General features: G+C 49.6%; 1 protein-coding gene across 1 annotated transcript in view; it reads right to left on the bottom strand.

Moving 5' to 3' along the window:
* Positions 1 to 13828: 13828 nt before the first annotated feature.
* Positions 13829 to 22132, bottom strand: part of LOC129844155 (short transient receptor potential channel 5-like) — a 40781-nt gene continuing 32477 nt past the window's right edge. Inside the window, exons 8-11 of the mRNA XM_055912567.1 lie at positions 21366 to 21575; positions 19782 to 19823; positions 18294 to 18383; positions 13829 to 15002 (exon numbers count right to left, since the gene is read on the bottom strand). Coding sequence (XP_055768542.1) covers positions 14007 to 15002; positions 18294 to 18383; positions 19782 to 19823; positions 21366 to 21575 — 1338 coding nt within the window. The 3' untranslated portion in view covers positions 13829 to 14006. The remainder of the gene's footprint in view (positions 15003 to 18293; positions 18384 to 19781; positions 19824 to 21365; positions 21576 to 22132) is intronic.

Genomic DNA, 22132 nt, shown 5'->3' on the forward strand with positions numbered 1-22132 from the left:
GGGGTTAGGGGTTAGGTTTTGTTACTGGGGTTAGGGGTTGTTACTGGGGTCAGGGGTTGTTACCAGGGTTAGGGGGTTAGGGGTTGTTACTGGGGTTAGGGGTTGTTACTGGGGTTAGGGGGTTAGGGGTTGTTACTAGGGTTGGGGGTTGTTACTGGGGTTAGGGGTTGTTACTGGGGTTAGGGGTTGTTACTGGGGTTAGGGGTCGTTACTGGGGTTAGGGGTCGTTACTGGGGTTAGGGGTCGTTACTGGAATTAGGGGGTTGGGGGTTGTTACTGGGGTTGGGGGTTGTTACTGGGGTTGGGGGTTGTTACTGGGGCTGGGGGTTGTTACTGGGGTTGGGGGTTGTTTGCTGGGGTTGGGGGTTGTTACTGGGGTTGGGGGTTGTTACTGGGGTTAGGGGTTGTTACTGGGGTTAGGGGTTGTTACTGGGCTTAGGGGTTGTTACTGGGCTTAGGGGTTGTTACTGGGGTTAGGGGTTGTTACTGGGGTTAAGGGTTGTTACTGGGGTTAGGGGTTGTTACTAGGGTTAGGGGTTGTTACTGGGGTTAGGGGGTTAGGGGTTGTTACTGGGGTTAGGGGGTTAGGGGTTGTTACTGGGGTTAGGGGTTGTTACTGGGGTTAGGGGTTGTTACTAGGGTTAGGGGTTGTTACTGGGGTTAGGGGTTGTTACTAGGGTTAGGGGTTGTTACTAGGGTTAGGGGATGTTACTGGGGTTAGGGGTTGTTACTGGGGTTAGGGGTTGTTACTGGGGTTAGGGGTTGTTACTGGGGTTAGGGGTTGTTACTGGGGTTAGGCGTTGTTACTGGAATTAGGGGGTTGGGGGTTGTTACTGGGGTTGGGGGTTGTTACTGGGGCTGGGGGTTGTTACTAGGGTTAGGGGTTGTTACTGGGTTAGGGGTCGTTACTGGGGTTAGGGGTTGTTACTGGGGTTAGGGGTTGTTACTAGGGTTAGGGGTTGTTACTAGGGTTAGGGGTTGTTACTGGGGTTAGGGGTTGTTACTAGGGTTAGGGGTTGTTACTGGGGTTAGGGGTTGTTCCTGGGGTTAGGGGTTGTTACTGGGTTAGGGGTTGTTACTGGGGTTAGGGGTTGTTACTAGGGTTAGGGGTTAGGGGTTGTTACTGGGGTTAGGGGGTTAGGGGTTGTTACTGGGGTTAGGGGTTGTTACTGGGGTTAGGGGGTTAGGGGTTGTTACTAGGGTTAGGGGTTGTTACTAGTGTTAGGGGTTGTTACTGGGGTTAGGGGATGTTACTGGAATTAGGGGTTGTTACTGGGGTTAGGGGTTGTTACTAGTGTTAGGGGTTGTTACTAGTGTTAGGGGTTGTTACTGGGGTTAGGGGTTGTTACTGTGGTTAGGGGTTGTTACTGGGGTTAGGGGTTGTTACTGGGGTTAGGGGTTGTTGCTGGGGTTAGGGGTTGTTGCTGGGGTTAGGGGTTGTTGCTGGGGTTAAGGGTTGTTACTGGGGTTAGGGGTTGTTACTGGGGTTAGGGGTTGTTACTGGGGTTGTTACTGGGGTTAGGGGTTGTCACTGGGGTTAGGGGTTGTTACTGGGGTTAGGGGTTGTTACTGGGGTTAGGGGTTGTTACTAGGGTTAGGGGTTGTTACTGGGGTTAGGGGTTGTTACTGGGGTTAGGGGTTGTTACTGGGGTTAGGGGTTGTTACTGGGGTTAGGGGTTGTTACTAGGGTTAGGGGTTGTTATTGGGGTTAGGGGTTGTTACTGGGGTTAGGGGTTGTTACTGGGGTTAGGGGTTGTTACTGGGGTTAGGGGTTGTTACTGGGGTTAGGGGTTGTTACTGGGGTTAGGGGTTGTTACTGGGGTTAGGGGGTTAGGGGTTGTTACTGGGGTTAGGGGTTGTTACTGGGGTTAGGGGTTGTTACTGGGGTTGGGGGTTGTTACTGGGGTTAGGGGTTGTTATTGGGGTTAGGGGTTGTTACTGGGGTTAGGGGTTGTTACTGTTGTTAGGGGTTGTTACTGGGGTTAGGGAGTTAGGGGTTGTTACTGGGGTTAGGGGTTGTTACTGGGGTTAGGGGTTGTTATTGGGGTTGTTACTGGGGTTAGGGGTTGTTACTGGGGTTAGGGGGTTAGGGGTTGTTACTGGGGTTAGGGGTTGTTTCTGGGGTTAGGGGGTTAGGGGTTGTTACTGGGGTTAGGGGGTTAGGGGTTGTTACTGGGGTTAGGGGTTGTTTCTGGGGTTAGGGGGTTAGGGGTTGTTACTGGGGTTAGGGGTTGTTACTGGGGTTAGGGGGTTAGGGGTTGTTACTAGGGTTAGGGGGTTAGGGGTTGTTACTGGGGTTAGGGGTTGTTACTGGGGTTAGGGGTTGTTACTGGGGTTAGGGGTTGTTACTAGGGTTAGGGGGTTAGGGGTTGTTACTGGGGTTAGGGGTTGTTACTAGGGTTAGGGGTTGTTACTTGGCTTAGGGGGTTAGGGGTTGTTACTGGGGTTAGGGGTTGTTACTGGGGTTAGGTGTTAGGTTTTGTTACTGGGGTTAGGGGTTGTTACTGGGGTTAGGGGTTGTTACTAGGGTAGGGGGTTAGGGGTTGTTACTGGGGTTAGGGGTTGTTACTTGGGTTAGGGGTTGTTACTGGGGTTAGGGGTTGTTACTGGGGTTAGGGGGTTAGGGGTTGTTACTAGGGTTGGGGGTTGTTACTGGGGTTAGGGGTTGTTACTGGGGTTAGGGGTTGTTACTGGGGTTAGGGGTTGTTACTGGGGTTAAGGGTTGTTACTGGGGTTAGGGGTTGTTACTGGGGTTAGGGGTTGTTACTGGGGTTAGGGGTCGTTACTGGGGTTAGGGGTCGTTACTGGGGTTAGGGGTTGTTACTGGGGTTAGGGGTTAGGGGTTGTTACTGGGGTTAGGGGTTGTTACTGGGGTTAGGGGGTTAGGGGTTGTTACTGGGGTTAGGGGTTGTTACTGGGGTTAGGGGTTGTTACTAGGGTTAGGGGTTGTTACTAGGGTTAGGGGTTGTTACTGGGGTTAGGGGTTGTTACTGTGGTTAGGGGTTGTTACTGGGGTTATTTGTTGTTACTAGGGTTAGGGGTTGTTACTGTGGTTAGGGGTTGTTACTGGGGTTAGGAGTTGTTACTGGGGTTAGGGGGTTAGGGGTTGTTACTGGGGTTAGTGGTTGTTACTGGGGTTAGTGGTTGTTACTGGGGTTAGGGGTTGTTACTGGGGTTAGGGGTTGTTACTGGGTTTAGGGGTTGTTACTGGGGTTAGGGGGTTAGGGGTTGTTACTGGGGTTAGGGGTTGTTACTGGGGTTAGGGGTTGTTACTGGGGTTAGGGGTTGTTACTGGGGTTAGGGGTTGTTACTGGGGTTGTTACTGGGGTTAGGGGTTGTCACTGGGGTTAGGGGTTGTTACTGGGGTTAGGGGTTGTTACTGGGGTTAGGGGTTGTTACTAGGGTTAGCGGTTGTTACTGGGGTTAGGGGTTGTTACTGGGGTTATGGGTTGTTACTGGGGTTAGGGGTTGTTACTGGGGTTAGGGGTTGTTACTAGGGTTAGGGGTTGTTACTGGGGTTAGGGGTTGTTACTGGGGTTAGGGGTTGTTACTGGGGTTAGGGGTTGTTACTGGGGTTAGGGGTTGTTACTGGGGTTAGGGGTTGTTACTGGGGTTAGGGGGTTAGGGGTTGTTACTGGGGTTAGGGGTTGTTACTGGGGTTAGGGGTTGTTACTGGGGTTGGGGGTTGTTACTGGGGTTAGGGGTTGTTATTGGGGTTAGGGGTTGTTACTGGGGTTAGGGGTTGTTACTGGGGTTAGGGAGTTAGGGGTTGTTACTGGGGTTAGGGGTTGTTACTGGGGTTAGGGGTTGTTATTGGGGTTGTTACTGGGGTTAGGGGTTGTTACTGGGGTTAGGGGGTTAGGGGTTGTTACTGGGGTTAGGGGTTGTTTCTGGGGTTAGGGGGTTAGGGGTTGTTACTGGGGTTAGGGGGTTAGGGGTTGTTACTGGGGTTAGGGGTTGTTTCTGGGGTTAGGGGGTTAGGGGTTGTTACTGGGGTTGGGGGTTGTTACTGGAATTAGGGGGTTGGGGGTTGTTACTGGGGTTGGGGGTTGTTACTGGAATTAGGGGGTTGGGGGTTGTTACTGGGGTTGGGGGTTGTTACTGGGGTTGGGGGTTGTTACTGGGGCTAGGGGTTGTTACTAGGGTTAGGGGTTGTTACTAGGGTTGGGGGTTGTTACTGGGGTTAGGGGTTGTTACTGGGGTTAGGGGTTGTTACTGGGGTTAGGGGTTGTTACTGGGGTTAGGGGTTGTTACTAGGGTTAGGGGTTGTTACTGGGGTTAGGGGTTGTTACTAGGGTCAGCGGTTGTTACTGTATTTTAGGGGTTGTTACTGGGGTTATGGCTTGTTACTGGGGTTAGGGGTTGTTACTGGGGTTAGGGGTTGTTACTAGGGTTAGGGGTTGTTACTGGGTTTAGGGGTTGTTACTGGGGTTAGGGGTTGTTACTGGGGTTAGGGGTTGTTACTAGGGTTAGGGGTTGTTACTGGGGTTAGGGGTTGTTTCTGGGGTTAGGGGTTGTTACTAGGGTTAGGGGTTGTTACTGGGGTTAGGGGTTGTTACTGGGGTTAGGGGTTGTTACTAGGGTTAGGGGTTGTTACTGGGGTTAGGGGTTGTTACTGGGGTCAGCGGTTGTTACTGTATTTTAGGGGTTGTTACTGGGGTTAGGGGTTAGGGGTTGTTACTGGGGTTAGGGGTTGTTACTGGGGTTAGGGGTTGTTACTGGGGTTGTTACTGGGGTTAGGGGTTGTTACTAGGGTTAGGGGTTGTTACTGGGGTTAGGGGTTGTTACTGGGGTTAGGGGTTGTTACTGGGGTTAGGGGTTGTTACTGGGGTTAGGGGTTGTTACTGGGGTTAGGGGTTGTTGCTGGGGTTAGGGGTTGTTGCTGGGGTTAGGGGTTGTTACTGGGGTTAGGGGTTGTTACTGGGGTTAAGGGTTGTTACTGTGGTTAAGGGTTGTTACTGGGGTTAGGGGTTGTTACTGGGGTTAGGGGTTGTTACTAGGGTTAGGGGTTGTTACTGGGGTTAGGGGTTGTTACTGGGGTTAGGGGGTTAGGGGTTGTTACTGGGTTTGGGGGTTGTTACTGGGGTTAGGGGTTGTTACTAGGGTTAGGGGTTGTTACTGGGGTTAGGGGTTGTTACTTGGGTTAGGGGGTTAGGGGTTGTTACTGGGTTTGGGGGTTGTTACTGGGGTTAGGGGTTGTTACTAGGGTTAGGGGTTGTTACTGGGGTTAGGGGTTGTTACTGGGGTTAAGGGTTGTTACTGGGGTTAGGGGTTAGGGGTTGTTACTGGGGTTAGGGGTTGTTACTGGGGTTAGGGGTTGTTACTAGGGTTAGGGGTTGTTACTGGGGTTAGGGGTTGTTACTGGGGTTAGGGGTTGTTACTGGGGTTAGGGGTTGTTACTAGGGTTAGGGGTTGTTACTAGGGTTAGGGGTTGTTACTGGGGTTAGGGGTTGTTACTGGGGTTAGGGGGTTAGGGGTTGTTACTGGGGTTTGTGGTTGTTACTTGGGTTAGGGGTTGTTACTGGGGTTAGGGGTTGTTACTGGGGTTAGGGGTTGTTACTGGGGTTAGGGGTTGTTACTGGGGTTAGGGGTTGTTACTGGGGTTAGGGGTTGTTACTGGGGTTAGGGGTTGTTACTGGGGTTGGGGGTTGTTACTGGGGTTAGGGGTTGTTACTGGGGTTAGGGGTTGTTACTGGGGTTAGGGGGTTAGGGGTTGTTACTGGGGTTAGGGGGTTAGGGGTTGTTACTGGGGTTAGGGGTTGTTACTGGGGTTAGGGGTTGTTACTGGGGTTAGGGGTTGTTACTTGGGTTAGGGGGTTAGGGGTTGTTACTGGGGTTAGGGGTTGTTCCTGGGGTTAGGGGTTGTTACTGGGGTTAGGGGTTGTTACTGGGGTTAGGGGTTGTTACTGGGGTTAGGGGTTGTTACTGGGGTTAGGGGTTGTTACTGGGGTTAGGGGTTGTTACTAGGGTTAGGGGTTGTTACTGGGGTTAGGGGTTGTTACTAGGGTTAGGGGTTGTTACTGCGGTTAGGGGTTGTTACTAGGGTTAGGGGTTGTTACTAGGGTTAGGGGTTGTTACTGGGGTTAGGGGTTGTTACTGGGGTTAGGGGTTGTTACTGGGGTTAGGGTTTGTTAATGGGGTTAGGGGTTGTTACTGGGGTTAGGGGTTGTTACTGGGGTTAGGGGTTGTTACTGGGGTTAGGGGTTGTTACTGGGGTTAGGGGGTTAGGGGTTGTTACTGGGGTTAGGGGGTTAGGGGTTGTTACAGGGGTTAGGGGGTTAGGGGTTGTTACTAGGGTTAGGGGTTGTTACTGGGGTTAGGGGTTGTTACTGGGGTTAGGGGTTGTTACTGGGGTTAGGGGTTGTTACTAGGGTTAGGGGTTGTTACTGGGGTTAGGGGTTGTTACTAGGGTTAGGGGTTGTTACTAGGGTTAGGGGTTGTTACTAGGGTTAGGGGTTGTTACTGGGGTTAGGGGTTGTTACTGGCACCCTATTCCCTATTTAGTGCTGTAATTTAGACCAGGACTGGCACCCTATTCCCTATACAGTGCACTACTCTTAACCAGTATGTACTATATAGTACACTACATTTGACGAGTATTCCCTATGGCTCATGCACTATATAGGGCTTAGTGTTTCCATTTGGGACGCAGCCGTAGGTACACTGGACCCCTGTCAGTAACACTCAGTCCCTGGAGAATAAAGTCACATGCGATTATCATCAGAACATATAAAAATAACAGTTTAATGCATTTATAATGTGAAACGTCTTAAAGCTTTACATTCCTTTTATTAGACATGGGGGGTACCTGAATGTATGTATGTATGTATGTATGTATGTATGTATGTATGTATGTATGTATGTATGTATATATGTATGTATGTATGTATGTATGTATGTATGTATGTATGTATGTATGTATGTATGTATGTATGTATGTGCTTAGAATTAGTTTTAGGGTTAGGAGCTAGGGCTAGTTTTAGAGTTAGGCACTAGGAGCTAGGGCTAGTTTTAGGGTTAGGCGCTAGGAGCTAGGGCTAGTTTTAGAGTTAGGCGCTAGGGCTAGTTTTAGGGTTAGGCGCTAGAAGCTAGGGCTAGTTTTAGAGTTAGGCACTAGGAGCTAGGGCTAGTTTTAGGGTTAGGCGCTAGGAGCTAGGGCTAGTTTTAGGGTTAGGCGCTAGGAGCTAGGGCTAGTTTTAGGGTTAGGCGCTAGGAGCTAGGGCTAGTTTTAGAGTTAGGCGCTAGGAGCTAGGGCTAGTTTTAGGGTTAGGCGCTAGGAGCTAGGGCTAGTTTTAGAGTTAGGCGCTAGGGCTAGTTTTAGAGTTAGGCGCTAGGACCTAGGGCTAGTTTTAGAGTTAGGCGCTAGGAGCTAGGGCTAGTTTTAGGGTTAGGCGCTAGGAGCTAGGGATAGTTTTAGGGTTAGGAGCAAGGAGCTAGGGATAGTTTTAGGGTTAGGAGCTAGGAGCTAGGGCTAGTTTTAGGGTTAGGCACTAGGCGCTAGGAGCTAGGGCTAGTTTTAGGGTTAGGCGCTAGAAGCTAGGGCTAGTTTTAGGGTTAGGCGCTAGGAGCTAGGGCTAGTTTTAGAGTTAGGCGCTAGGAGCTAGGGCTAGTTTTAGAGTTAGGCGCTAGGAGTTAGGGCTAGTTTTAGAGTTAGGCGCTAGGAGCTAGGGCTAGTTTTAGAGTTAGGCGCTAGGAGCTAGGGCTAGTTTTAGGGTTAGGCGCTAGGAGCTAGGTCTAGTTTTAGGGTTAGGCACTAGGAGCTAGGGCTAGTTTTAGGGTTAGGCGCTAGGAGCTAGGGCTAGTTTTATAGTTAGGCGCTAGGGCTAGTTTTAGAGTTAGGCACTAGGAGCTGGGGCTAGTTTCAGAGTTAGGCGCTAGGAGCTAGGGCTAGTTTTAGGGTTAGGCGCTAGGTACTAGGGCTAGTTTTAGGGTTAGGCGCTAGGAGCTAGGGCTAGTTTTAGAGTTATGCACTAGGAGATAGGGCTAGTTTTAGGGTTAGGCGCTAGGAGCTAGGGCTAGTTTTAGGGTTAGGCGCTAGGTGCTAGGGCTAGTTTTAGGGTTAGGCGCTAGGAGCTAGGGCTAGTTTTAGAGTTAGGCGCTAGGACCTAGGGCTAGTTTTAGAGTTAGGAGCTAGGAGCTAGGGCTAGTTTTAGGGTTAGGAGCTAGGAGCTAGGGCTAGTTTTAGGGTTAGGAGCTAGGAGCTAGGGCTAGTTTTAGGGTTAGGCACTAGAAGCTAGGGCTAGTTTTAGGGTTAGGTTCTAGGAGCTAAGGCTAGTTTTAGAGTTAGGCGCTAGGAGCTAGGGCTAGTTTTAGAGTTAGGCGCTAGGAGCTAGGGCTAGTTTTAGAGTTAGGCGCTAGGAGCTAGGGCTAGTTTTAGAGTTAGGCGCTAGGAGCTAGGGCTAGTTTTAGGGTTAGGCGCTAGGAGCTAGGGCTAGTTTTAGGGTTAGGCGCTAGGAGCTAGGGCTAGTTTTAGAGTTAGGCGCTAGGAGCTAGGGCTAGTTTTAGAGTTAGGCGCTAGGAGCTAGGGCTAGTTTTAGGGTTAGGCGCTAGGAGCTAGGGCTAGTTTTAGGGTTAGGAGCTAGGAGCTAGGGCTAGTTTCAGGGTTAGGAGCTAGGGCTAGTTTAAGGGGTTAGGCGCTAGGAGCTAGGGCTAGTTTTAGGGTTAGGCGCTAGGAGCTAGGGCTAGTTTAAGGGGTTAGGTTTTTGGGGTAAGGTTAGGGTTAGGATAAGAGTACGCATTAGGGGTTAGAGTTCGGTTTAGGGTCAGGGTCAGGGGTTAGGAAAAATAGGATTTTGAATGGGACTGAATTGTGTGTCCCCACAAGGTTAGTTATACTAGACTGTGTGTGTGTGTGTCCCCACAAGGTTAGTTATACTAGACTGTGTGTGTGTCCCCACAGGTTAGTTATACAAGACTGTGTGTGTCCCCACAAGGTTAGTTATACTAGACTGTGTGTGTGTGTCCCCACAGGTTAGTTATACAAGACTGTGTGTGTGTGTGTCCACAAGGTTAGTTATACTAGACTGTGTGTGTGTGTGTGTCCACAAGGTTAGTTATACTAGACTGTGTGTGTGTGTGTCAGGATTTCCATTAGGAACATGTGGCCCCTGGACAACGTGACTGGGAAGATTTTAATTTACAGGCCATTTGAGAAATGAACCGGAGCCATATGCATTGTGACGTCCACAAGCACGGTGCTCAGAATGACAGAAATAACACGTAGATTATGGTAATTCATCTCAACAGAACAAGCAACTCCTGTCATGAAGCAGCCAATAAAACAACATTTTCAAACATTTCCCAAAATGCAATTCACTGGAAAAACACCATTCTAAACAGAGTGCCTGATAGCGATTCCATATGTGACAAAGATGTAAATTAGTATTGAAATTAACGTTTCATTACAAAGTACATATGAAAATGATAACTGGCAAGCATATCGGTAGAAATTGTAGGATAAATTGTAAGCTTCACCCAAAACATTAAACTCACACGCTGCCTATGAAGTCTTTATATAAAAGAATTGCCTCTCCGTTTCCAAGGTCGGATTATGACTCTCGGATACTTGGAAGCAAGGTAAGAATATGCCTCATAATAATTATATTATTATATAATATTAATAAAACATTCAGGTTTCAAGTAATGAAGTGTATTCAAAATGCATATGTTCCCCAGGTCACGTTGTAAAGTGGTGGGGTGATGTTTTGTAAAATGTTATCTTTATTTAACTAGGCAAGTCAGTTAAGAAAATATTCTTATTTTCAATGACGGCCTAGGAACAGTGGGTTAAACTGCCTTGTTCAGGGGCAGAACGACAGATTTGTACCTTGGGGGATTCGAACTTGCAACCTTTCGGTTACTAGTCCAACACTCTAACCACTAGGCTACCTGCCGTCCCTACACTCTAACCACTAGGCTACCTGCCGTCCCTACACTCTAACCACTAGGCTACCTGCCGTCCCTACACTCTAACCACTAGGTTACCTGCCGTCCCTACACTCTAACCACTAGGCTACCTGCCGTCCCTACACTCTAACCACTAGGCTACCTGCCGTCCCTACACTCTAACCACTAGGCTACCTGCCGTCCCTACACTCTAACCACTAGGTTACCTGCCGTCCCTACACTCTAACCACTAGGCTACCTGCCGTCCCTACACTCTAACCACTAGGCTACCTGCCGTCCCTACACTCTAACCCCTAGGCTACCTGCCGTCCCTACACTCTAACCACTAGGCTAACTGCGCGATGTGCTGATAGCCTGTTACCATGGGGACTAAAGAACACTGCAATTTATTTCTGCTAAATTATACAAATTAATCATGACAGTCAAATGTATTTACATTGACTGGTATTTTCCATCAATTAATTAAAAGCACTATTTTGCAATGGGAACGGTTTTATCTATCGGCTTTTCACAAAAGTGTGTGTGTGTGTGTGTGTGTCTGTCTGTCTCTGTCTGTCTGTCTTTGTGTGTGTGTCTGTCTTTGTGTGTGTGTGTGTCTGTCTGTCTGTCTGTCTGTCTGTCTGTCTGTCTGTCTGTGTCTTTGTGTGTGTGTCTGTCTCTGTGTGAGTGTCTGTCTGTGTGTGTCTGTCTGTCTGTCTGTCTGTGTGTCTGTCTGTGTCTGTCTGTCTGTCTGTCTGTGTCTGTCTGTCTGTGTGTGTGTGTGTGTGTGTGTGTGTGTGTGTGTGTGTGTGTGTGTGTGTGTGTGTGTGTGTGTGTGTGTGTGTGTGTGTGTGTGTGTGTGTGTCTCTGTCTGTCTGTGTGTCTGTGTCTTTGTATGTGTATGTGTGTATATGGAACCCAGTGTTTGGTTGTGATTGAAGTCAATTCCTTCATCATCTGCCCAAGACATTAACTTCAACTGTATGTATATTCATCTGAGATTGCAAATTAGTCTGTCTTCATATACCTTCTATATTCATAATGGTGTTCCAGTCACTTACCAGGGAGTGAGCGAGAGAGAGAGAGCAAGAGGGAGTGAGAGAAAAAGGGGGGGGGAGGGGGATAGTGGGAGAAAGTCAGGGGAGTGAGAGAGAGCGAGAGAGAAAGGAGTGAGAGAGAGAGAGAGAGGGGGATGGGGGAGAAAGACAGAGGGAGTGAGAGAGAAAGGGAGTGAGAGAGAGAGAGAGGGAGGGGGAGAAAGAGAGAGGGATGGAGGAGGAAAGAGAGGGAGGGAGGAGAGAGAGAGAAGAGAGACTGCGTAAGAAAGATAAAAAATATTGTCCTCCTTTCTCTCTCTCTCTCCCTAGAGACCAGACATATAAATAGTTATTGACCTCCTTTCTCTCTCTCTCTCTAGAGACCAGCCATATAAATAGTTATTGACCTCCTTTCTCTCTCTCTCTCTAGAGACCAGCCATATAAATAGTTATTGACCTCCTTTCTCTCTCTCTCTCTAGAGACCAGCCATATAAATAGTTATTGACCTCCTTTCTCTCTCTCTCTCTCTCTCTCTCTAGAGACCAGCCATATAAATAGTTATTGACCTCCTTTCTCTCTCTCTCTCTCTCTCTAGAGACCAGCCATATAAATAGTTATTGACCTCCTTTCTCTCTCTCTCTCTCTCTAGAGACCAGCCATATAAATAGTTATTGACCTCCTTTCTCTCTCTCTCTCTCTCTAGAGACCAGCCATATAAATAGTTATTGACCTCCTTTCTCTCTCTCTCTCTAGAGACCAGCCATATAATTAGTTATTGACCTCCTTTCTCTCTCTCTCTAGAGAACAGCCATATAATTAGTTATTGATCTCCTTTCTCTCTCTCTCTCTAGAGACCAGACATATAAATAGTTATTGACCTCCTTTCTCTCTCTCTCTAGAGAACAGCCATATAATTAGTTATTGACCTCCTTTCTCTCTCTCTCTCTCTCTCTAGAGACCAGCCATATAATTAGTTATTGACCTCCTTTCTCTCTCTCTCTAGAGAACAGCCATATAATTAGTTATTGATCTCCTTTCTCTCTCTCTCTCTAGAGACCAGACATATAAATAGTTATTGACCTCCTTTCTCTCTCTCTCTAGAGAACAGCCATATAATTAGTTATTGACCTCCTTTCTCTCTCTCTCTCTCTCTCTAGAGACCAGCCATATAATTAGTTATTGACCTCCTTTCTCTCTCTCTCTAGAGAACAGCCATATAATTAGTTATTGATCTCCTTTCTCTCTCTCTCTCTAGAGACCAGACATATAAATAGTTATTGACCTCCTTTCTCTCTCTCTCTAGAGAACAGCCATATAATTAGTTATTGACCTCCTTTCTCTCTCTCTCTCTCTCTCTAGAGACCAGCCATATAAATAGTTATTGACCTCCTTTCTCTCTCTCTCTAGAGACCAGCCATATAAATAGTTATTGACCTCCTTTCTCTCTCTCTCTCTAGAGACCAGCCCTATGGGGATGATTATGGGCATCAGGTGCTATGAGGTCTTTAAATGAGATAGAAACAAACAGAATCTGATCAATCACTATTGATCAATGTCTGGTCATGTGATCAGACATGACACTTATTGACTGATCACTTTGATTGATTACTGCCATAAAACCATTGACCTGTAGCCTTGGTGCAATTGTGTTTTGAGGGTAGAGACGACAGCACATAGACAACCTATTGGAGAGAAACGTGTGTGTGTGTGTGTGTGTGTGTGTGTGTGTGTGTGTGTGTGTGTGTGTGTGTGTGTGTGTGTGTGTGTAGGTGTGTGTGGGTGTGTGTGTGTGTGTGTGTGTGTGTGTGTATAGATGTGTGTGTGTGTGTGTGTGTGTGTGTGTGTGTGTGTGTGTGTGTGTGTGTGTGTGTGTGTGTGTGTGTGTGTGTGTGTGTGTGTAGGTGTGTGTGTGTGTGTGTGTGTGTGTGTGTGTGTGTGTGTGTGTGTGTGTGTGTGTGTGTGTGTGTGTGTGTGTGTGTGTGTAGGTGTGTGTGTGTGTGTGTGTGTGTGTGTGTGTGTGTGTGTGTGTGTGTGTGTGTGTGTAGATGTAACATGGTCTGGTTATTCACTGTGTTATTGATGTTTGATAGTTGTAGAATTGGCCGGTGAAAACAAACGCTTCAAGTTATTGTGACACATTTTTTAGTCTCTTTCTCTCTTTCATTCATTTTCTTTTCTAAAATTGTATCCCTCGGTCTCTCCTTCTTTCTCTCTCTGTTTCCGTCTCCCCTTCACAAAGAGCAGGAAGCGTACTGTTGCAAAGTAAAGCAAAGATTTGTAGCAGTAGTAAAATAGTTCATTATTACTAGAAGAGTTATTTTGAGGAAGTTCCTCACAGTCCCATAGAATCCCATTAAGTCTCACAGTCCCATAGAGTCCCATTAAGTCTCACAGTCCCATAGAATCCCATTAAGTCTCGCTGTACCATAGAGTCCCATTAAGTCTCACAGTCCCATAGAATCCCATTAAGTCTCACAGTCCCATAGAATCCCATTAAGTCTCACAGTCCCATAGAGTCCCATTAAGTCTCACAGTCCCATAGAATCCCATTAAGTCTCGCTGTACCATAGAGTCCCATTAAGTCTCACAGTCCCATAGAATCCCATTAAGTCTCACTATACCATAGAGTCCCATTAAGTCTCGCTGTACCATAGAGTCCCATTAAGTCTCGCTGTACCATAGAGTCCCAGAGTACATCCCTATGAAAGGTCAAAACTCTAGCAACGTCCATACGTCCAACAGCTTGGTCAGTACATAAGCCATAGAGCATAAAGACTTGTTGTAGACACAACGGCCCCGGAGACTTGCACAAGAGACGAGCGAAACAGCGTTCTCGGTAGCCACGGAAACTGTCTTTACGGCATAGCTGGTCCCGACTGAGTTCCTCTTGCCCCCCCCCCCCCCCCCCCACAACGGGGAGAGCAACAGTCTGTATAACATCACCAGTGACATCATCGGTAAGATGTGGGGGGGGTTTAGGGTCTATGACATCAAACATGCGACATCACTCATGTCCCTCATGGCTTTGTGTTTGCTAGGAAAGTACCGGTAGTTAGGTAACCATGGAAACAAATGACAGCCTTCTACAGTTGTGTAGTGACAGAGTCGTCGATGCCGCCGGAGTCCTCTATGACATCACAAGGCCCCACCCACCCCTCTCCCAAAACCCTGCCCCCTCCTCCTCCCTCGAAGACGCTCTCGCTGGAGTCCAGGAGGTGGGAGCTCGAGTCGACCATATTGGAAGCACAGTGCAGGGATTGGCAGGGACAGGGAGGTGGGAGGGGCAAGGTTAGCAGAGAGTCCCTCCCATTGGCTCGTCCGGAGGAAACAGGAGGGGCTCCGACCGGGTTAGTATGTCCGACCTGGTTCAGGTGCATCTCGCTGCGGGTCACATGACCCACCGAACCGAGGTCATATGACCCGCGACCTCTCAGGGGGCGGAGCAAGCCGTCAGAGATGGTGTAGGAAGGAGGAGATTGGCCAACGGAGAGGGGAAGGGGCGGGGATTTGCGTGAGAACAGTAAGCCGAGGCGCTTAAAGGAGTCTGTTGTCTTATTGGACGTCGCCGACGACAACTGCTGGAGACGACTCCGAGTGCGAGCGAAGGATAAGGAGACGGAGGTGGAGGAAGAAGGGAAAGAAGGGAAGATAAAAGAAGAAGAGGACGGAACGGCTTCTCTCCTCACCCCGTTGCTCTTTGGTTTACCCTCTTCCTCATCTTCCTCCCATCCCTCCTCCCCCCATCCTTCCTGCTCCTCTTCCTCCCTCGTCATGGATACCACTTCCATTCCTGAAATACTCCGGACCAGCGCGGAGACGCCATATTTAGGCTTCTTCTTCTTCTCCATGCTTCCTGTCGGGGTCAGAAAGGTCACGCCCTTTGACCTCTTGGCTCCACTCCCCTCCTGCGACCCCAGGGAGGGGTCAAGGTCAGGGTCAGGCCCCCCTTCGTCACTGGTTCCTCCCTCATTTCTAAGTGTGGCTTCACTGCTGGAAGAGAAGTGGCATCTGGGGGGCCGGCGGTTACCAAGGAGATCTAACACCTCGTAACGGAAACTGGAGATGTCCTGCTTCAACTCCTGCAGTGGAGGAGGGAGAGAGAGGATAGGGACAGGTTAGGGAGAGGAGAGGAGAGGGCCAGGTTAGGGAGAGGAGAGGAGAGGGCCAGGTTAGGGATAGGAGAGGAGGAGTGACAGGATAGGGAGAGGAGAGGAGGAGTGACAGGATAGGGAGAGATGAGAGGATAGGGACAGGTTAGGGAGAGGAGAGAGGAGAGGGACAGGTTAGGGAGAGGAGAGAGGAGAGGGACAGGTTAGGGAGAGGAGAGAGGAGAGGGACAGGTTGGGGAGAGATGAGAGGAGAGGGACAGGTTAGGGAGAGGAGGAGGGACAGGATAGGGAAAGGAGAGGAGGAGGGACAGGTTATGGAGAGGAGGAGGGACAGGATAGGGAGATGAGAGGAGGAGGGACAGGTTAGGGAGAGATGAGAGGATAGGGACAGGTTAGGGAGAGGAGAGAGGAGAGGGACAGGTTAGGGAGAGATGAGAGGAGAGGGACAGGTTAGGGAGAGGAGGAGGGACAGGATAGGGAAAGGAGAGGAGGAGGGACAGGTTAGGGAGAGGAGGAGGGACAGGATAGGGAAAGGAGAGGAGGAGGGACAGGTTAGGGAGAGGAGGAGGGACAGGATAGGGAGATGAGAGGAGGAGGGACAGGTTAGGGAGAGATGAGAGGATAGGGACAGGTTAGGGAGAGGAGAGAGGAGAGGGACAGGTTAGGGAGAGATGAGAGGAGAGGGACAGGTTAGGGAGAGGAGGAGGGACAGGATAGGGAAAGGAGAGAAGGAGGGACAGGTTAGGGAGAGGAGGAGGGACAGGATAGGGAAAGGAGAGGAGGAGGGACAGGTTAGGGAGAGGAGAGGAGGAGGGACAGGATAGGGAAAGGAGAGGAGGAGGGACAGGTTAGGGAGAGGAGAGGGACAGGATAGGGAAAGGAGAGGAGGTGGGACAGGTTAGGGAGAGGAGGAGGGACAGGATAGGGAGAGGAGGAGGGACAGGATAGGGAGATGAGAGGGGGAGGGACAGGTTAGGGAGAGGAGGAGGGACAGGTTAGGGAGAGGAGGGGGGACAGGATAGGGAGAGGAGAGGTGGAGGGACAGGTTAGGGAGAGGGACAGGATAGGGAGAGATGAGAGGAGAGGGACAGGATAGGGAGAGGAGAGAGGAGGAGGGACAGGATAGGGAAAGGAGAGGAGGAGGGACAGGTTAGGGAGAGGAGGAGGGACAGGATAGGGAGAGGAGAGGAGAGGGACAGGTTAGGGAGAGGAGAGGAGGAGGGACAGGTTAGGGAGAGAGGAGAGGAGAGGGACAGGATAGGGAGAGGAGAGAGGAGGAGAGACAGGATAGGGAAAGGAGAGGAGGAGGGACAGGTTAGGGAGAGGAGGAGGGACAGGTTAGGGAGAGGAGATGAGAGGGACAGGTTAGGGAGAGGAGAGGAGAGGGACAGGTTAGGGAGAGGAGAGGGGAGGAGGGACAGGATAGGGAAAGGAGAGGAGGAGGGACAGGTTAGGGAGAGGAGAGGAGGAGGGACAGGTTAGGGAGAGATGAGAGGCGAGGGACAGGTTAGAGAGAGGAGAGGGACAGGTTAGGGAGAGGAGGAGGGACAGGATAGGGAGAGGAGAGGAGGAGGGACAGGTTAGGGAGAGATGAGAGGATAGGGACAGGTTAGGGAGAGGAGAGAGGAGAGGGACAGGTTAGGGAGAGATGAGAGGAGAGGGACAGGTTAGGGAGAGGAGGAGGGACAGGATAGGGAAAGGAGAGGAGGAGGGACAGGTTAGGGAGAGGAGGAGGGACAGGATAGGGAAAGGAGAGGAGGAGGGACAGGTTAGGGAGAGGAGGAGGGACAGGATAGGGAGATGAGAGGAGGAGGGACAGGTTAGGGAGAGATGAGAGGATAGGGACAGGTTAGGGAGAGGAGAGAGGAGAGGGACAGGTTAGGGAGAGATGAGAGGAGAGGGACAGGTTAGGGAGAGGAGGAGGGACAGGATAGGGAAAGGAGAGGAGGAGGGACAGGTTAGGGAGAGGAGGAGGGACAGGATAGGGAAAGGAGAGGAGGAGGGACAGGTTAGGGAGAGGAGAGGAGGAGGGACAGGATAGGGAAAGGAGAGGAGGAGGGACAGGTTAGGGAGAGGAGAGGGACAGGATAGGGAAAGGAGAGGAGGTGGGACAGGTTAGGGAGAGGAGGAGGGACAGGATAGGGAGAGGAGGAGGGACAGGATAGGGAGATGAGAGGGGGAGGGACAGGTTAGGGAGAGGAGGAGGGACAGGTTAGGGAGAGGAGGGGGGACAGGATAGGGAGAGGAGAGGTGGAGGGACAGGTTAGGGAGAGGGACAGGATAGGGAGAGATGAGAGGAGAGGGACAGGATAGGGAGAGGAGAGAGGAGGAGGGACAGGATAGGGAAAGGAGAGGAGGAGGGACAGGTTAGGGAGAGGAGGAGGGACAGGATAGGGAGAGGAGAGGAGAGGGACAGGTTAGGGAGAGGAGAGGAGGAGGGACAGGTTAGGGAGAGAGGAGAGGAGAGGGACAGGATAGGGAGAGGAGAGAGGAGGAGAGACAGGATAGGGAAAGGAGAGGAGGAGGGACAGGTTAGGGAGAGGAGGAGGGACAGGTTAGGGAGAGGAGATGAGAGGGACAGGTTAGGGAGAGGAGAGGAGAGGGACAGGTTAGGGAGAGGAGAGGGGAGGAGGGACAGGATAGGGAAAGGAGAGGAGGAGGGACAGGTTAGGGAGAGGAGAGGAGGAGGGACAGGTTAGGGAGAGATGAGAGGCGAGGGACAGGTTAGAGAGAGGAGAGGGACAGGTTAGGGAGAGGAGGAGGGACAGGATAGGGAGAGGAGAGGAGGAGGGACAGGTTAGGGAGAGATGAGAGGAGAGGGACAGGTTAGGGAGAGGAGAGGAGAGGGACAGGTTAGGGAGAGGAGAGGAGAGGGCCAGGTTAGGGAGAGATGAGAGGAGAGGGACAGGTTAGGGAGAGGAGAGGAGGAGGGACAGGATAGGGAGAGGAGAGGAGGAGGGGCAGGTTAGGGAGAGATGAGAGGAGAGGGACAGGTTAGGGAGAGGAGAGGAGAGGGACAGGTTAGGGAGAGGAGAGGGCCAGGTTAGGGAGAGATGAGAGGAGAGGGACAGGTTAGGGAAAGGAGAGGAGGAGGGACAGGTTAGGGAGAGGAGAGGAGGAGTGAACGGGGAAGAAGAGCTGCTAAAAGATATATTTGAGGAACTGTAGGAAGTACTTGACATACTTAATGGATAGAAAACAGGGACATGTTATGATATGTTGGAGGAACTGTAGGAAGTACTTGATGGATAGAAAACACACCTTAAAGTTTTCCTCGGTCAGGCCCTCGTCCGTCTTGGCGCTGCGTATCATGGCCGCCACGTACCTCTTCACCAGGCTACGGATCACTTCCTGTTAACAATGACATCACTTCCTGTTAACCACATCATAGTTGCCAGGGAGACCCCTGACTGCCACTTTTTCAGACGAACACTTTATTGATCCATACAGACTGAAACATCTTCTGACCCGCCAACAAGACTGCTGATTGGATACACCTGGACTACACCTGTTAGTACACCATAGATTATCAGAGATCCTAAGAGAGAGAGTTGGTAAAACATACTGTGTTTGTCTGTGTGTGTGTGTCCCCTGGCAGATTGTGTTTAAGAGACAGAGACAGAGACAGAGACAGAGAGAGAGAGAGAGAGAGACAGAGAGAGAGAGAGACAGAGAGAGAGAGAGACAGAGAGAGAGAGAGAGAGAGAGCGACAGAGAGAGAGAGAGACAGAGAGAGAGAGAGACAGAGAGAGAGAGAGAGAGAGAGAGAGGGAGACAGAGAGAGAGGGAGACAGAGGGAGAGGGAGACAGAGAGAGAGAGAGAGAGGGAGACAGAGAGAGAGAGACAGAGAGAGAGAGAGAGACAGAGAGAGAGAGAGAGGGAGACAGAGAAAGAGAGAGAGAGAAAGATAGAGAGATGTTTACTGTTCATTTTTGATTGTTTGACTTGAATTGAGAGAGAGGGAGAGAGGGGGAGAGAGAGACATGAGATAGATATATAGATATAGAGAGAGACATTATAGATAGATATATAGATATAGAGAGAGACATAGATAGATATATAGATATAGAGAGAAACATTATAGATAGGTATATAGATAGATAAAGAGATAGATAGAGATAGATATATAGATAGAGATAGAGATATTATAGATATATAGATAGATAGATATAAAGAGAGACATTATAGATAGATATATAGATATAGAGAGAGACATTATAGATAGGTATATAGATATAGAGAGAGACATTATAGATATATAGAGAGAGACATTATAGATAGAGAGAGAGATATAGAGAGATACATTATAGATAGATATAGAGATATAGAGATAGACATTATAGATAGATATATAGATATAGAGAGAGACATTATAGATAGGTATATAGATAAAGAGAGAGACATTATAGATTAGATATATAGATATAGAGAGACATTATAGATAGATGTATAGATATAGAGAGAGACATTATAGATATATACATAGATATGGAGAGACACATTATAGATATACATATAGATATAGAGAGAGAGACAATATAGATAGATATATAGATATAGAGAGAGACATTATAGATAGGTATATAGATAAAGAGAGATACATTATAGATAGATATATAGATATAGAGAGATACATTATAGATAGATATAGTGATATAGAGAGAGACATTATAGATAGATATATAGATATAGAGAGAGACATAGATAGATATATAGATATAGAGAGAGACATTATAGATATATAGTACCTGATAATGTTGATTCTGTATCAGGCTGTCTGCATGACGCTCCTGGAAGGAAATTATATAAAGTTAAAGCACATTATGTACCTCTCTCTCACACACACACACGCACACGCACACGCACACGCGCACGCACACGCACACGCACACGCACACACACACACCTCACACACACACACACACACACACACACACACGCACACGCACACGCACACGCACACGCACACACACACACCTCACACGCACACACACACACACACACCTCACACACCACCCACTCATAGTATGCAGTATCAGATGGATTCTTAGTGTTACATAATCCAGCCCACATTAAGATGTGTCCCAAATGACCCTCTATTCCCTACATAGGCCCTGGTTAAAAGTAGTGCACTACGTTATTATTGGTACAACCTATGGGCCCTGGTTAAAAGTAGTGCACTACGTTATTGGTACAACCCATAGGCCCTGGTTAAAAGTAGTGCACTACGTTATTGGTACAACCCATGGACCCTGGTTAAAAGTAGTGCACTACGTTATTGGTACAACCCATGGACCCTGGTTAAAAGTAGTGCACTATGTAGGGAATAGAGGGCCATTTGGGATGCACATGAAATCAGGCCAGGCAGGTTACCATCAGAGAAGAGATCTGATGGGCTGTGTGTGTGTGTGTGTGAAAGAGAGCGAGAGAGAGGACAGACAGAGAGAGAGAGAGGACAGAGAGAGAGGGAAAGAGAGAGGCGGGACAGAGAGAGAGAAATAGCGGAGAGAGAGGACAGAGAGAGAGACAGAGAGAGAGAGAGGACAGAGAGAGAGAAGACAGAGAGAGAGAGGACAGAGAGAGAGAAGACAGAGAGAGAGAGAAGAGAGAGAGAGAGGACAGAGAGAGAGAGAGAGAAGACATAGAGAGAGAGAAGAGAGAGAGAGAGAGAGAGAAGAGAGAGAGAAGACAGAGAGAGAGAGAGGACAGAGATAGAGGACAGAGAGAGAGAGAGAAGACAGAGAGAGAGAGAAGACAGAGAGAGAGAAGACAGAGAGAGAGAAGACAGAGAGAGAGAGAAGACAGAGAGAGAGAAGACAGAGAGAGAGACAGAGAGAGGACTGATGACAGAGAGAGGATAGATGACAGATGACAGAGAGAGAGGGAGGGAGAGCGAGAGAGGGAGAGAGAAAGAGAGGGAGAGAGAGAGCACAGATGACAGAGAGAGGACAGATGACAGAGAGAGAAGGGACAGAGAGAGAGAGAAGAGAGAGAGAGGACAGATGAAATAGTGAGGACAGATGACAGAGAGAGAGGGAGAGAGAGTGAGGGAGAGCGAGAGAGGGAGAGAGAAATAGAGGGAGAGAGAGAGGACAGATGACAGAGAGAGAAGGGACAGAGAGAGAGAGAAGAGAGAGAGAGAGGACAGATGAAATAGTGAGGACAGATGACAGAGAGAGAGGGAGAGAGAGTGAGGGAGAGCGAGAGAGGGAGAGAGAAATAGAGGGAGAGAGAGAGGACAGATGACAGGGAGAGAGAGGGTGTATATAGTTTAAACATTATAATATTGTTTCATGTGTGTATGCCATGGAATAAGTGTGTGGACTTCTTACCGTGAACTCTTGCAGGTCGTGGTGTTTGTCTGTGTCGTCAGCAGGGGGCGCTCCTCTCCTACAGAGTCTATGATGAACCCACAGGCAGAGGTACCACACTGATTTAGGACTGGGAACAATGTTGAAGGGAGGGGGCAGAGTACCCCCCTCATCAAAATAACTCATCCATAACTTGGTCCGGGCAAACTTCCACTCTATATCTGCATGGTCCTGGAGGAGAGAGAGGGGGAAGAGGGGGGGGGGAGTGGGAGAGAGAGGGGGAGGAGGGGGGAAAGTGGGAGAGAGAGGGGAAGGAGGGGGGAAGTGGGAGAGAGAGGGGGAAGAGGGGGGAAAGTGGGAGAGAGGGGGAGGAGGGGGGAGTGGGAGAGAGAGGAGGGGGAGGGAGGAGGGGGGAAAAGTGGGAGGGAGAGAGGGAGGAGGGGGGAAGTGGGAGAGAGAGGGGGAAGAGGGGGAAAGTGGGAGAGAGAGGGGGAGGAGGGGGGAAAGTGGGAGAGAGAAGGAGAGGAGGGGGGAAAGTGGGAGAGAGAAGGACAGGAGGGGGGAAAGTGAGAGAGAGAGGGGGAGGAGGGGGGAAGTGGGAGAGAGAGGGGGAGGAGGGGGGAGTGGGGAAAAGTGTGAGGGAGAAAGTGGGAGAGAGAGGGGGAGGAGGGGGGAAAGTGGGAGAGAGAAGGAGAAGAGGGGGGAAAGTGGGAGAGAGAAGGAGAGGAGGGGGGAAAGTGGGAGAGAGAAGGAGAGGAGGGGGAGGAGGGGAGAAGTGGGAGAGAGAG

This window comes from Salvelinus fontinalis, unplaced genomic scaffold, assembly GCF_029448725.1.
Source record: "Salvelinus fontinalis isolate EN_2023a unplaced genomic scaffold, ASM2944872v1 scaffold_0184, whole genome shotgun sequence".
Lineage (NCBI taxonomy): Eukaryota > Metazoa > Chordata > Actinopteri > Salmoniformes > Salmonidae > Salvelinus > Salvelinus fontinalis.